Genomic DNA, 16638 nt, shown 5'->3' on the forward strand with positions numbered 1-16638 from the left:
ACAGTCAGACTGTTGTCTCTGGGCCAGATGGTAAATTTGCCACCAAAACAACAACAATAAACAGAACCGTCTCAACAGAGCCATTAAACGGAACATTAGAACCTTCATCAAGGTGGCATTTAGTGCAGAACTGTTGCATTTAGGCTGCATTAGTTACACATAGGTGTTTGTTTTTCTTTTTACAATTGGAAATGTATTTGTACCATTGTAACTTTTTTTGATGATTTCATATGTACGGAATACTATCTTTTGACGTGCTAAAGGCTGTTTCCACAGCAGACATTTGGACTTGTCCCAATCGGAAAATGGCCGATGTGACTTTTACACATGGATTCTCTCTCTGAGACATTCAGGAACATTTCCTGCATTGTGTGAAGTGGGAATGGGAGCAGGATCAATACTGTACCACCAATTTCACACCTCAAGGCCTCGTAACATTTCAGGGAGAATGCCAGTACAGCTGTGCTGTGAATGAAAGCAGTTACGTCGCAGGGACGAGCACGTGAAGTAGCATTTATGCTAACGCTTTCACAGGTGGTATAAGGATAAGGATGTTTATTGTCATCGTACAAACATACAACAAAATTAAGTTGGCGACTCAGTCAGTACAGCAGCAACAAGGTAAAACATGTATAAAAACATTAAGACAAGACATTACTGATTCAAAACAAGACATTAAATAAATATATACAAGATAAAACACAGGCATCAATGGCTTTAAAGTGAAAAAAAGTGCTTTCTTTCAACTGTCGTTTTATTGCCCATTATCTTTCTTATTCTTCTGATGAGTTTTATGGCGGTTTGTATCCATGACAGTTGCATTACGGCCATCAGCCGGTACCTTGTCCCATCTATTCCAATATTGCTATAGCACGTGTGAAAAGGATCAACACCGAAATGTTCCTTAATGTAATGCGAATGCGTGAATAGTGAAAATCATTAGCAGTGCCTGAAAGGTTATCACAGTAATATACTGGAACTATGTGTGGGAAAAAAAGGTGCAGACTCTTGTTCTTTTCAAGTATCCCAGTAGGACATGACAGTGTCAGCCAGCATGAACAATACCAGGACCCAGAAACTGAAACATCTAAATAGAATTCAGCCATCATAACTATTTTTTGTAAATATTTTTTTACTGTGCTTTTCCTACTGTGACATTTCCAAATGTCTTCTGTGAAAAGGGCATATTGGTTGTTCTTATTGTATCATCTAGTTGGCTAATTTCTTCAATGACACACACACACACACATATCTGTATGTATGTGAGCTCTCCTGCAGGGCTTAGTCACCAGGGATGAAAGACACAGGGAGAGTGTGTGTGTGTGTGTGTGTGTGTGTGTGTGTGTGTGTGTGTGTGTGAATTTTCTAAAATCAGAAGCCAAAAACATTGGAAACTGTGGCATTTAAAATATAATTGGAGGATATATTTTGCAGCCAAAACATGTTTTTAGAATTGATAGTACTTGGATGGTGCACAGATTTTCACTTTCTGGCTTTTTGTCCTTCAGGGCATTTGGGATGGACAGGGGCTGAACTGGATGAGGGCGGGTCTAGCAACCTCAGCGAGGGGGGAGGGGAGGTCAGAGGTAGAGTGAAGGAGGATTCGGGGGCAATTTGATTTATTCAGGTCACATGCTCTGACAGGAGGAATGAGGATGAGGAGGTTTTGGGCTTCAGCGAGGCTACACGAGGGAACTGTGGGGGTTCCGTGCTCCTCTCAGCCCCAAGGGAGCCGACACAGAAAGCTGTTGCCCCGCTCACCTCTCCTCCGGGTTTGATTTCAATTTGTGTATTTGAGCGGCTCCATTACCAGCATGCGACGTGATGAAACGAACACAGATAAAAATATGATGGAAGGAAAATATGAACAGAGGAGAGGGGAGGAAACAAATGTCTTATAGGTGGAAGATGAAAAGATGAAAAGATGACAAGCAGAGATTAAAGACTGCTGTATCAGAGTGATGTCTGGTGGGAAACTGCAGAACAAGATGCATAACATAATATGATATCTGCAGATCAGAAAGACGGATCAAAGCCTTTTTGCTGACACCGGAAACTGAATTTAGGCAAGAACAGGCGTTTCTGGTGCGATACACTGTAGCCACAGAGCCTGGTTCAATATGAAGTACAACAGGAAATGAACTGGCAGACACTTCCTCAATACCTGGATTAAACATACCAGAATGAACTTCAAACAGCCACTTTCTATCTCGGGGGAAATTGCATAAAATAATGTATTAAAAAGAATTAATGGAGGCCAGTGTTGGTTAAAAAAAAAAAAAAGGAGGCTCTTTCCCTCTACCTTTCGTTTAACCTGTCTTTTCTTATCGCGCTCTACACATCTCCTCTCTAATCAAACATCCACACATCGTCCTTTCACGCTTTCTGTTCCATCTCCCTTTTCTTTCATTTCATTCTTTTATTAGAACAGGACCCTCGGTGCATTTTAATCATCAACGTCATGAGCTGCCCCCTCCTCACTCGCTGAATAAAATGCTGTAAATCCGAGATGGATAAAACATCTGCACACACACACACACGAAACAAAAACGTCTCCGCCCTCACAAACGGGCGCAGATTCCTCAGCTGTTTCGTGTCTGGGAATCGTACTCCATCTCGTTAAATGTCATTAATGGCGCTTAATTAAAAACGTATCTCTTGCTGTGGAGGTGCCAGGGCCCTGGCAGCCGTGGCTGAGCCACTTAGCGGTGGGAGGTAGAGAAGCAGGAGGAAATGGAACAGGACCAGGTTTATGGAGTCCAGACAGACAGACTGCTGCTGCTGTCTCATTAGGTCACTCATTTATGCTGATGAGCATTTGGAGTCTTTATTTAGTAACTTTCATTAATCAGGGGATTGTTGACTGAGCAAAGGCACTGCTTCGGTTTTCACATTAATTCACACCTTTGAGCTGCACAGCACAAGACAAATAGACTCTGCGGCGCGTCATCCATCTTGTGTGTAAACACTTTGTCTGAATCTCGGCTCCAAAGGGTCAAACACTGCATTAATTAACAACTGAGAGGGACAAATGAGACAAACAGCAGCAGTTTCTCCGTACCCAAAACTTCCACGGTAAACAGCTTGTTGGTGTTTGGCTGCTGCCTCGTGGACAGAATGTCCTTAAGAAACCTTCCAACTGACCACTGTACTTAACATGTTTTACTTCCCACCAGTATTTTTAGGAACAGATGTTTCACAACACAGATGAAGAGTCATTTAACTACATAGATATGCTGAATATTTTCTTTTTCTTTCTGGGATATCACGTTTTAAATTACCCATAAAGAGAGATGTTTCCATACCATTTTTTCCTTCTTGATACAGATACCTAAACTTGCATATTGGCTGATACTGAGTACCGATACCAGTGTGTTCAAAAAAACTAATCTGCATTGATCCGTCCTGTGTAAATATAACATAACGTTCTCGTTGTAATCAAAAGGGATCGCAAAGCCCTTCGCAAGGGAAAGAGGGCCTCCGGCAGCAACCAGATCAGGCTTCGCTGCCGCCTTCAACTGCAGTCGGAGCTCCGGCGGGAGGAGGAGAGCTCCGCTCCCGGCAACAGCGTCTCATCTGGCCAGGAGCAGAGCTTCGCCTCAACACCACGCTTCAGGTGACCCAGGCCGTATTGCTGGGCCTGCAGGAGGTAAGGGAGGCACAGGGGGGAACCAGAACCAGGACTGAGCGAGGCAGACTGTCAGAGCCTGCTGCAGTAAAATGAGGTTTACTGAAGAGACTCGAAAACACTACCGACTTTGTCCACAGGGACCGCCAGAATCAACACAAGATAAAAGTTCCTCATAGTAGCTTTAAGATAATTTAAATAATTCATTCATTACATCGCTAGAACCTTAATCAAAAGAAAATTACACAAAACATTCAAATTAGCATGCAAACATGTCACACAGAACTACAAATGCAGCCTTTCTACAAGTGTAGAGATACAGGATTCCTCACAGACTGCCCGACCTCCACAATGTAAACACATGAACACAAACTGTCAGGAGAGGATCCTTTCTAGTTTTGCCCATATGGGATTAGAGCAATCCGACGACACAAACTCTTCATTACATATGTATTACTCTTCTCTAAATCCCCCAGGATTTAGGAAGCTATTATATTAAAACCTTTGGTCCAGATTCTCCTCGCCTGTTGGAGCCCCGGGCGGTCGAGCAATTGCAATTCAAACAGTGACACCTTTAAGCCATTCACAGCACAAAGAAAGGAGCGGTGTCAACACGGTGACTCACCGTTGATAACCGGCGTGTACACCACGATGCCAGCCAGATTTGGGTCAGACACTGTTTTGTCCAGGATGAGCCCTCCGATGCTGCAGAGCACAACATAATTAGATGATTAACTGGTGTTTCTGTGTGTGTGTGTGTGTGTGAGCGTGTGTGTGTGTGTGTGAGAGAGAGAGATAGAGAAAAGAGGGCATGGAAGGAGGAAGAGCATTCTTCATCTAAATGATGTCCACAGTGAATTTGTGTGCTTATCTATAAATGGCACTAAAATGCTTCATCAGCTGCAGAGTGGTGAAGACTAAGAGAGAGTGGAAGAGTTTCAATAGTTTATTTTTTAGCTCATGGTTAGCAAATGCGTTCTTCTATTGCCTTACTCCTCTTCAAAAAGCCTGAGAAATGTGGGATCTGCTGCACTGAGTATTCCCTTCCTACTGGCCATATTAGTGTCTGCTCGGGTGCTGCAAATTTGTTTAGGGGGATGAGTCATCCAGACACCGGGAGTTTCAGACGCAGAATAGCAGTTCTTTCCTCCTTTGAAGACTAGACAGGCACACACAGTTACACACACACACACACACACACACACACACCTGCTGATGACCATGGCAGTGATGACTGGCTCCCATCCGGAGTAGAGCAGGGTGCGGCTGGCCGGGTGCTTGGAGGAGACGATGATCCACAGAGGAGTCAGACACATGAAGAAGGCGCAGACCAGTGACGACACGTACGGGTAGGTATCTGGGGAGGAGGAAGAGACGGCAGTTATTTTTCCTCTCTGGGTGGCGGTTTGGAGCTTTTCCCAGCATGCACTGGGGAAACGGTATGGAAAACCAGCTGGGTATGGTCCACAATGATACTTTTTTTCAGAAACTTAAGTTTGAGGAAAACAAACGCATGCAATTTTATGTGTTTATTGTTGAAAAAACTGAATTAATTTGCTAATTAATAGTTCAATTGATTGAATATTTAAATAAATAAAAAATGAACTAACAGCAGGGCAAGAATACACAAAGTTTAACCAAACTGCTGGAACTCTGACAGACGGTCGATGTTATTTTTAAATCTTCCCGCATGGCTTCGGCCTATAGTTCACTATGAGCTGCATATGTTATGAATGCGGAGCATCGAGAGGAAGTGCACACCAACACAGGGAAGGTTCCTCTCACTTTCTCTCTACAACTGCCCTCTCTTTGTTCAAACTACAAAATAGCACAACTAGTTAAAAAAAAATCAATTAGGGTAAAGCACCTGCTTAGAGCCACCACCAGATGTTTGCAGCAGGATCCTGTTCCAACCACTAAATAACCGTCATTAGGAAACCGTCCCAGATTTATCATCCCTGTGGTCTCGTAACTTGTAAACAGAAATGTCCAGTGTTCAGGTTGTAATGGGCTCTCGCAGCCCTTCGGTCCTTAAATGCAGAGCTGAGAAAGATATACTAAGAGCGGAGACTTGTACCCAAATCGAGCCGCACTGAATCTGACACGGAGTTAACATTGACAGAGTCAGCTGGCTATCAGCCGCACTCCAATTAAGGTCTTCTACAGGTTAAACTGTTTACATGAACCTCTGACACCCTGCCATTGAGTATCCTTGCTGCCGCGAATAAAACCAATGAACAAACCATTGATACTCCTGTCCGTCTGCGGTGGAAAATATTTTGCTAACTTTGCTACGCCGGGACAAAGAGCGGTCTGAATCTCTCCTTTAGCTGAGAAATGGCAAGATGCATTATGGGGCTTAGCCATAAATCTGAAGCGGGATTATTTGAACTTTCTAACTGTATGGGTTGACAATGTTACTTGATCAGGTAGGGGCAGAACATTTAAAATACATTGGTCCGGGATGCGGAAGTAACACATTTTCTACATAGATTACAATGTAAGATGAGTCTGGAGAACTTTAAAAGGACATAAAACCCTAGCTACAAATTCAGTATCCTCTTTTAAATCTCTTCTAAAAACTCACCACATGGCTTAGTGCAGGGGTCACTAATAGGCGGACCGCGGTCCGGATCCAGACGGCGTTGTATCCGGACCCAGGAGCTAAAACCGAAAGTTTGACGGAGCGATTCTATTTTAGCTGGCGCAGCTTTTCCAGCATTTACGGCACTTGATCAGCAGTGCAGGAAACACACCGGCCAATGCGTTGTAAATCACATCACGTGATGCTGCTCAGCCAATCAAGTGTGAGTATTCTGACAAGTTTCCTGACTAGAGTGAGATTTACACACACCGTGACACACGGGGGAGAGACGAGGAAACAGATAACAGAGTAGGAGAATAATGACTTTGGTCAATGAAGTTAATTCACATGACATTCTCCAAAGAGAGAAAAGTGGTCAGAGAGACCAGAGTCTTTAAACCAAGAATGAACAGACTCTTATACATTCATTCTTCCCACGGACAGTTTAAAACCAGTGTATCTCATATGTTAAGAGGCCGTGACTATAATTAAAAGTGGTAATATCAAGCGTCACTACGAGAGAAAGCACAACTCTTTTGAGCAAACGTACCCACCCTCATCTGAAATGAAGACAGAAAATAAAGCTAAGAGCCCAATATGATCAGAATCCTAACACATGAATTCACTGTCCAACAATGATGTTAACAGAGAATAGAGCTGAAACAAGTGGTTTAATAACCACAGATAAAGTCCATGCACACTCATTTCTCTTGTTAGAAGATGAGAAAAATGTAATATTGTGGCTTTTTATTGACATCACTTCACACCTGAATGAACTGAATTTAAAGCTGCAGTACAACTCAGTTAAATGAATTTTTCTAAAATGAATTACTTTATTTTAAGATGCACATTCTTCAAAAGCTTTCTGTATTCTTTAATCCAGCCCTATTGTACTTGAAATGAGAAGAACATTTATTTATGTATTTCTATGTATTATTTATAATCCATCCAGTTAAATTTGAAAACTGAGAATAATAATTGTTAAAATATAATTGTTGAATACCCCTGGCTTAGTGCCACATGTACCAACAATCTGAATTGTTGGTACATGTACAATTTGGCTCCGGCTTGTTTTACCCCTTAGGCTCTGGATTTCATTTGCTTAAATTATTTTCTTGTGAAGCACTTTGTAACTGTTTTGAAATATGCTGTATAAATACAGTTTATTATTATTATCACAAACTCTGCAGTTCCCCTCAGCGCTGCAGGGATTTTTAGCATCTTTCAGCTCTTTGTTTTGGGTTTTCAGCCCACAACTTCACTGTTTTGGTTCAGTCTCATGGCTCTCATCGCTATGTTTTCACCTGCAGCTGTTTTTCAGTGAAAAAGCTCTAACGAGCTCCGATTCGGGCCTCTGGATATTTTCACAGCTACAGCGCTCTGTGACTAGCCTGTTGGCTGAAAGCGCGTTATAAATAAACCTGACTGGGCTCCGCTTGGCTCCAGCATGGACTATGTTTCATCATTTCTGCTCAGCTGGTTTGCCTCAAAATTAGAAGCATTAAGTTCATATCTGTGTAGATAATCATGTGATTTGAATTATGTTTAGTCGAGAGTGAACTGACCATTTGTACCAATTCAGCAGGAAAGTGTTGGCGTGGCTGAACAACAGAGCCACTGTCCTGACAGTGACACAGCCAGACGCCCCGCCATGGAAATATGAAATCTGAAGTGTGTTGAACACATTTAGCTCAAGGCGCTAAACTGCTCCTTCATTGTGGTGAACATCTGTGTCATACAATTAGACCAGACAGTGAGTCTTTCCACGGGTCCCAGAGTTCGCGGTATTGAGTGACACAAGGTGGTGCGACGCAGGTCTCGGTGTGAGTTAAACATGTGGAATGTGTGGTGGGAGGAAAAAGGGACGGTGTGTTCTGTGAGTGGAGGGCAGCACTGCAGCAGAGCGTGGCAGGAGGGACCCCTGCTGGCCAACCGAGGGAAGTGTTTCACTACGATCATCTGGGCTAACAACCGTTTCTTACCGGAGAGGAGATGGACCACATTCAGTGATTGTCAATGTGTTTTGTGTTCCTTCAATCCAAAGCTTATCATAACTGGAGACTCGGACGATAGGATTTACCATTTCAGCATCAACACATCATCTCATGTATACATGTGCAATGTATGGAAAATTACAACTAGAAAAGTCTGTCATGTGCGTTCACACTGTAGACTTATTCACACATTGCTGCTTTTCGGCTCTGGTCCGATCCACGTTCACATCGGCTGTGTTGACCTGCACAATATACTTAGTTTTTTTTGCTGTGTGTCGCAAGCTGACGTAAAAACTCTTAAAACCAGAGTAATACCGGCATATTTCCTTAAATCGGAAACTGCTCAGGCCTGATTCTGAATATCCAAATGAAATATAATGTTCACATGGCCCACGTCATATTCAGAATAATAATGGCATATTAGTGAGCATGTTAATGAAGTCAGTGACTCTCTACAAAAGAACCAAGAGCTGTGAGCGTGAAGTCATGTAGACTGAGAAGGTAGCTCATTGATTGGACAGTTTTGGCGACAGTCCTCCTGCATCCTCAGCTCCTCATGGACCCACCTGGTGGCTCACATGCTGCACTAGATAATAAAAGAAAGTGGTGCGGCGTTCCTTCTTTCTATGCATTTGTTCATGTATTATAAAAAGTGTTTGACCTGAGCCAGGCCATTCAACAATGATAGAAATCATATCATCGATACATTGCATAGTATGCAGCTAAAAATATATATAAAGACAATGGGATCGGAATGCATCTACTTCTAAAGGCAGTAGCTGGTCACCTACCCAGGCACTTGTAGAGGCCCTGGCTTATCCAGGCCAGGATCGCCAGGGTTATGAGGTCACCAAAACTGGCGGCGATGGGTGTGGCTACGTTGTCTGGGTTGATGCCCGTCTTCTTCGAACCCACAATTACACCCACCATGATGAAACCTGACCAAAAAAAAAAAAAAAAAGAGTGGAGCACTTGACTGATGATCCTCATATTACTGGTGACTTTCAGCCATTATTAAACAACCAGTGTGTCAGAGAGAAATACGTGTTTTTGTAGTCCTACAGATTTGACCCTGCTTCTCCCCAGTGACAGTATTAATAGTTTATTTTAAACAGTGGTCCTCAGCTGTCACTGTGTAAGTGTGTGTGTGTGTGTGTGTGTGTTTACCCTGCAGCAGGGAGGCTATAAAGGCCGTGGCCACGCTGCTGGAGCAGAGCAGCACAGCGTGGCTCATCTGGAACTTCCCTTCCGGGATCCAGCCGAGAACCACGGCTGCTACGGCGGCCAGGAAACCCACCACCGTGGCCTGGACCTGGAGGAGAGAGGGGGAGTTACTATTGTGCTCTTTTATTGTGTGTGTGAAAAACACGCAAACAGTACTTACAGGATCAGCAGAAGGGTTACTTATAGGTCATGTGGCACATAAACATGAATGTGAAATACTGTAATTAACATCATGTCCAGGTAGGTTTTTTTCAATCCATTATATAACACTTCCTGCTGACGTGGGTGTTATTGCGTACAACCAGCTGTGTGTGTTTATCAGTGTGTGTAGATGATTAACAGAGAATGTACTCTTACTACACAGACTGAGACATCAATAAAACAGTCTGAGTCGACACTAACCTGGATCCAACCAATTACAACCACTGCTAGTGGGGTGATGTTTATCAAGAGAATCACACATAACATCCATAGCGTTATATAAATATGATAGTATGTGGGTGAAATTTTGTGCCTATATTAAATATAATCACATCGGATGATTTTTGACAGCCAAATATGGAAGACAAATCAGTAGAGGCATCTATAAGAACTGTATTCGGTTTGATAAGGAACATGCTTAGAAGCTGATCAGTGTCAAACAATCACTGGAGCATTGTTTCATTCTAACGGCTGTACGTGCATGTGGATGGTTGAAGGCTTATCTGGGAGTGATTACCTGCTTCAGTGCCAGGTTGCCTATGATTAGATTCCACTTCTCTATGGGAGAATCCATCTTGCCCACATTCACCTGTGTTGGGAAATAGGACAGAATACAGAAACGCATATAAAATATAGACTAAGGACCAAACCCATTTTATAGGTGAAGCTCAGTATGGTAGTAGTCGTGGTTAGTAGGTAGTGTATTCAGATATATGTCTTCTGTGGCTCTGGTGAAGCTGTGTTAAGTCTGAAATTGACTGACATTTCAGCTTGGGCTTAAAGACGACAATATTATAAGAGAACCACTGCGGTCATCGAGTTTGAAAGGCGAGGGTGTAACAGTCAGGGAAGGTCTAACAAAAGACACTGTTGAGTTGCATTGTGGGAAATGTAGGATGCAATGTTTCTGTAGAGTGACCATACTTGGGACATAAGGCCTTTACACAGCAGAGGCGTGACGAATAAGCAACACGAAAACGCAGAACGCTGGACTGTGAATATTAAATGTCGAGGGCTTTTATTGTGAAAGGTAAGAACAGAAGGCGTGGATCTGGCCTGCGCTGCCTTTGTCGAGGTGAAGTGTAGTAAAGTGTGCGGTCTTGGTTCGGACTACGGAGCCTCTGTGTTGTTATTTTATAAATATAGGCGCCACGTGAAACATTCCACACAACGTCATTGGTTGATTCCTTTATTCAAAAGCTCAGAAAAATCAAAAAATTACGTCTCCTTTTCCACTATGTAATATTTGCGTTTTGTGTGAAAGTATTGATGAAAAAACATATTTTGACCTGCATAACAATCCCACGATAAAAAGTGTTAAGGCCTTTGGGGTCATAAAGTCTCGAGTCTCCTTATGGAAGTGCAATACTAAATTCTTTCTCTTTGTCAACTTTACCACAGAAATGATAATGAGCAATGTTTACCTGTATGTGAATCATGGCCTGTTTCATGGCCTTAAGGAGAACATGAACACAAAGACAAACTGTTTCTTTGGGACACCACTGAGGAATTATCAGCTCACGCTGAGCTCCGCTGTCCGTGTTGACACAGCACTGTGTCAATGTGGAGCCTGTGTGCTGAGAGCCGGAGGCCAACGGGAAGAAGCAAGACAAAACTAAACAAAGAGAGAATTTTGGCTCCGTCACTTCTTCAAGACATCATGGATACACAGGAAAATACTGCCTGAATAAGCACTTTGTGCACTTGTGGACAGGATTGTAACGACACAGTTTTTTACGGGAAATCCCGCACTACAAACGTATGATTCTCTACCAGGCGAACCTGTTCACTCTCCTTACTGCTCATCCTCCGTTTGCTCTGGGAGGGCTTCGAGTGGAGCAACAGTTTGGCCATCTTGACTGTTCGGTTATCCTGGTTGCAGCAGCCCGTCCCACCCCTCCCTCTACAGGAAACCACCCCTTCACTGTTGCTACATCAGCAGATTCCTCCACCAACTCCTAATCCGCAAAGCTCTCACACCAAAAGACATTCAAGATGCTGCAAAAAAAAAAAAAAAAAAAAAAAAAAAAAAAAAAAAAAAAAAAAAAAAGTAATTATAAGTTGAGCTGAAAAGGGGACAGTATCCCACTGCAGGCCTTAAACCTGTTTCCTTCTCCATTTCACCTGACCGAGTAGACAACATTACAGAGGCGACCGATAACAACTACAGGCAGAGAGACAGAGGCTTAGTCTGTGGAGGTGAGACACCACCAGAAGAAATGATGCAACGCCACACAAACAAACACACGATGACATCACACATCATCCACTAAGAGGACATGTTGTGAGGCTGGCTGGAACCACAGACTGTATATGAGAAGTGGACGTAGTCATCGTGATGTCACCCATTGGTTTCGAGTTCAGTGATTTGGCCGTCGCCATCTTGGATCTCTGGTAGCGACCTGTCAATCACAAGGTAGCCCCGGCCTAAAGCATACCCTGCTTTATGGTCTGTTTGACTCTAAATGGACCATAAGTTACTAAATGAACATCATGCTGTATTGAAGAAGACTTGAAACTAGAGATTGAGACCATAAACTCATGTTTACAATGTTTACTGAGGTAATAAATCAAGAGAGAAGTAGAGTCATTTTCTCATAGACTTCTATACAACCAGACTTCTTTTCGCAACCGGAGGAGTCGCCCCCTGCTGGCCAGTAGAGAGAATGCAAGTTTAAGACACTTTAGCATTGGCTTTACTTGTCAGAAGCAGAGGTGGCCGCTTAGCTAGAACACAATAACGTATAAAAGCACTATAAACTTTCTGTCGACTAGGCTGTGGGGTAAAAAAAAGCAGGCGAACAGAGCCAATGCAGCCTGACGCTGGACTCCAGCCATCTAATTACAACAAATTGAACATGTCAGCTACAGAGAGAAAACTGGACGCGTCAGAGGTTGTTGTGTTTGTAGCTCATTCAAATCAGCTGGAGCCAGTAAACACCGCCTCAGCAGAATATATGGGATGTCTGTTCTTCACTCATGCTGGCTTACTGTTTGCCACATCACAATAAATGCATTTGCTACTGGCCATGGCACATTTACAGCCTAAACCTTTTAGTGACAAAATCCATTTCAACCGAGCATCAAAACCAACCTTGAATTAGTCTGTTGTCATTCTGACTGTGACCGCGCGCGCACGCGCGCGCGTGCGTGCGTGCGTGCGTGCGTGCGTGTGTGCGTGTGTCTCACCGCTGTGGACAGCCTGGAGGCCAGAGTCATCTCCAGGTTTCCCTTGAGGCCGAGCAGAGCGGGTACCAGGATGAAGATCTCCGTGATGTACTGGAACGCCTCCCAGTGCTGCAGGTGACACAGAGAGGTAAAAGTGGAGGACATGTCCGACCTTCTAATTACCCTCACTCAGCCACGTTTCACATTCAAATTCAAACACTACGCTATCCTTTAGATAAGGGGCAAGTTCATCATTTGCATGTGTGCCTATGAACCTGTCGACTAAATGCAACAGAGTCAAAAGAGTGGCAGAGAATCGTGGCAGAAAATCAATAAAAAGGTGTCAAATGTTAAAAACATGGATTAACGCTCGCTTGCCATGATGTTGGCTGAAATGTGGATTTTCTGGGTGGGATTAGAATGCAGCACCCAATGGACACATCTGTCAATCGAGACAAAAACACCCATTAAACTAATTGTTTCAAACGTTAACGTCCTCCAAAACAAGAAAACATTGATGAAGTCAAAATAGCTTCTGTAAGATGAAAATCTGCTAGACAAAATAAAAATAATCATAATTGTAAATCCATATACCAGCTTATTCAGGAGCTTTCAAAAGCGACTAAGTGGAACAGGAATAGTTTGTAGTTTGTATGAGCTACTTCTCCATAGCCAGTGTATTACCTACAGTAGATGGAGTTTGGAGAAACAGACAGGAGTACCAGCACGGGAGCAAAGCAATGTACTCGTGTGGACGTATTTTAGACAGTTAAAAGAATCACAAGTGTACGCTATAAAGAAAATATTTCCCCCTCTTTACCTTGCTGCCCTTTCCCTTTTAGGTAGACCTTCTTATAGGTGTCTAAAAACATTTGATGCATTCAACATGTTTGTTAGGCCTCAGGAAAACACGCAGAGCCTGTCTGTAAGACACACTGAATGTAAACAGAACTTTTGCAAACAGAACACCACAGGGCAGCTTTAAAAACAGGCAATTGATTATCATTTGTTTCTTTTTTAGCCAGTAGCTTGTGGCCAGCTGTACTTTAATGCGGCAATTCTTAAGATTTCAGTCCAGGTTGATTTAAAATTTCTATTTGAGCAGAAACAATAGGAATTGTTCTCAGAGTTAAGCAGTCTGAAGTATTCTTGTTGCTACATGTGTGCATAGTTATTAAACTGTGATACAGAAATGGGAATGTTGCCACATTGTAATGCTGCAAATACATATATATTGCAATACTTTCATCATTGGGCCAGAGGTTTTTTACCTCCTTCTGCAGTAAAAAGTGAAGAGGATTTATAACCGTTTGCTTGTTTATAACCTCTCCGATTGTCTGAGCGATCATGTTTTTTTGGCCCTTCAGACTTTGTTTGGGTGGTGACACCTTGCTTCCACATCTCACTGATTACGTCGCTGAGTACAGTGTTATCAGAACTGATGGAAACAATGGCGCCAACTATGAAAATAAGACCCAGTATGTGATCAACTGGAATTAGCCTTTAGTGCCACCCATTCTCGAGCTCTCAACCATGCCGGTTGTGCTTTGAATAATAGTTGCATTGTGGTTCAGCTTACCTGCACAATATCCAGCACCATTCCAGCTGATACAGTTCCAAATCCAGCCAGCAAGAAAGGCAGCAAGATCTGCAGCGCCATGGCCAGCAGCGACTCCTTGGGCATGTTCTGCATGACCGTTCTCGGCCCTTCCTCCTCGTCCTCATCCGCCTCGTCCTCATCTGCCTCCTCCGCGGAGAGCCTCCTCTCAGCCAGCATGGGCTCTGTTTCGGAGTAGCCTCCATCTCCACAGTCAGATAAAGTCACGGAGGAGCGAGAGGCCCGGTCTAGGAGCCGCCGGCCTTCTACGTGCGATGTCTCCTGTCTGTAGCCGTTCTGGAGCGAGGGGCACTCGGGTTTGGCTCCGAGGTCCACCATGGCTAGCCTCTCCTCCTGCAGCTTGGTGTAACCGGTGGGAACCATGGTCTGGAATAGAGAGGCGATCCGCCCAGAGGAAACAGGTTTCAGAGAGAGAGCACTCCACCCTGCGCCTGCTCCGCTCATACGCACTGTGAGGCTAGAGCCCAGGGAATCCCCAATGGCTCCTCCCAGACTCTGGACACTCATGGTGTGGTACAGGGCCGCAGTTTCTCATCTCCTGTCATCCAGTGTCAGAGTAGTGTAAAAAAGACGGACAGTTCAAGTGGTTCAGACTGGCTCAGGTGCACTATTCATGCTGGAAATTGGCTTTAGAGACTCATCAGCCTGAGGGAAATACACAGAGACAGATAACAGAGGAGGGAATTTACGGGAGAACAGAAAAAAACACTATATTTAAGATGGCAATACACTGAGATGGAACAGCTGAGTGACTTCTCATCAAGAGGAACAAAACCTCCATTATTCAGTAACCAGAGAACCAAGGCTCTAAATGTGGAGCAGCTGTTTTCATGTGGATAACAGAGGAGCTGTGAGGGAGTCCATGCAGCTTTTACACCAACATGAGAGGCAGGAGTTTGAATTAAAAGCGCACACATAGGTACAGTGGCTACAGGCTTTCTGTATCTTAAAAGGCATTAAATCTTAAAGATCATTTTTAGTCTCCCGTTCACAATTCAGTGCCGGACAATGTGTTGGGATATTTAGCCTACAGACACACAATGCAAATGTCCACACATCACATGCTATTGGCCAAAAGGCATTTCTCTGGATGTTGTGGAGGTGGAGACTCGGGTACCGTTACTCACTGGAAAAGGAATGTATTAGTTTAAATAATAAAAGATAATCGCCATCAGTACCTACACAGTTTAAAGTGGAGGAACACAATGATAAATGTTGAGAAATCCAGAGGAAACTGAACAGCGTGATACATTTTTAGCATCTATTGTTGGCATTAGCGAGAGCAGAAAATATGCCTCTGAAAATAAAAGTAGCACCGTGTTGCTTGGTCTTTTGCTGATGATGCAGTCCAGAGTAGCTTTTAGTTTGTCCATCTTTTCATGTGCATTATTGGCCAGGCCTTTCAAATGAGCCGTCTGAGTCAGTATCAGGATATTCTACTTAATGATAACGCCTTCGTTTAACGCCATATGACGGAAACTGTTTGATAACAACGCTAAACACCGAAACATTGGCTAACGCTAGTTGTAGTTGTATGCTGATGTTAGCTAACACTGTGCTATGCTAGCTAGCTGGGCACAAATAGTAGAAAAAAACAGTAGGCAGCGCGGCTCCCCTGCTGGCTTCTGCGTTAGCGGTCCAAGAATACGGTGAATGTTAGCTAGTACATATAAGAACAGCAAACTACTTATTGTGGTCGTCACCGGATATGATTTCTCTCCATAAATTACCTTTCTGGAGCAGAGACATCTCATCCAGAAGAAGAGATGGGAGTCTTCTTTCTTGATAGTCAGCCAGCCAGAGCCAGGCAGAGAGCCGCGTCAGAGCGGAAAAGTGCCACCAAAGCTTGTCTATGTTGAAAAGATGAACTACTCCGTCTTGAAAATAGTGGGCGTAATCCGCACTGGCACATCAACGTTTTGGGTAGCCTTGATTAACACCAAAGACGTAATGTTAAATGCATTTGAAACATTAGTTTGAAACTACGGTAAACGATGCAGCATTTGCAAAAAATGTTTTCCCTCGTCTTTAATCATTAATGATTTTATTAGCTTTATATTCTTGGTGATGATGCAAATAGTAACGGTGATGATGGTAGATGGAACATTACGCTGTATCTAAACTAAACAAGCAATCGGCTTTCAACAGACAAACATACATTAATGATGTACAAGGTTCTTATTGAACTGGGTCGATTCTGTCCGACGGCTTAGCAAAACAC

The 16638-nt window shown here is 43.4% G+C and overlaps 1 protein-coding gene across 1 annotated transcript in view; it reads right to left on the reverse strand.

Annotated features, from left to right (window-relative positions):
- Positions 1–16250, reverse strand: part of slc41a2b (solute carrier family 41 member 2b) — a 37203-nt gene extending 20953 nt beyond the window's left edge. Inside the window, exons 1-8 of the mRNA XM_031869827.1 lie at positions 16148–16250; positions 14379–15062; positions 12821–12928; positions 10149–10220; positions 9374–9518; positions 8998–9144; positions 4838–4985; positions 4254–4333 (exon numbers count right to left, since the gene is read on the reverse strand). Coding sequence (XP_031725687.1) covers positions 4254–4333; positions 4838–4985; positions 8998–9144; positions 9374–9518; positions 10149–10220; positions 12821–12928; positions 14379–14924 — 1246 coding nt within the window. The 5' untranslated portion in view covers positions 14925–15062; positions 16148–16250. The remainder of the gene's footprint in view (positions 1–4253; positions 4334–4837; positions 4986–8997; positions 9145–9373; positions 9519–10148; positions 10221–12820; positions 12929–14378; positions 15063–16147) is intronic.
- Positions 16251–16638: the final 388 nt, after the last annotated feature.

The sequence above is a fragment of the Anarrhichthys ocellatus genome, unplaced genomic scaffold (assembly GCF_004355925.1).
Source record: "Anarrhichthys ocellatus isolate YVR2014 unplaced genomic scaffold, GSC_Weel_1.0 scaffold49, whole genome shotgun sequence".
NCBI classification, from domain to species: domain Eukaryota; kingdom Metazoa; phylum Chordata; class Actinopteri; order Perciformes; family Anarhichadidae; genus Anarrhichthys; species Anarrhichthys ocellatus.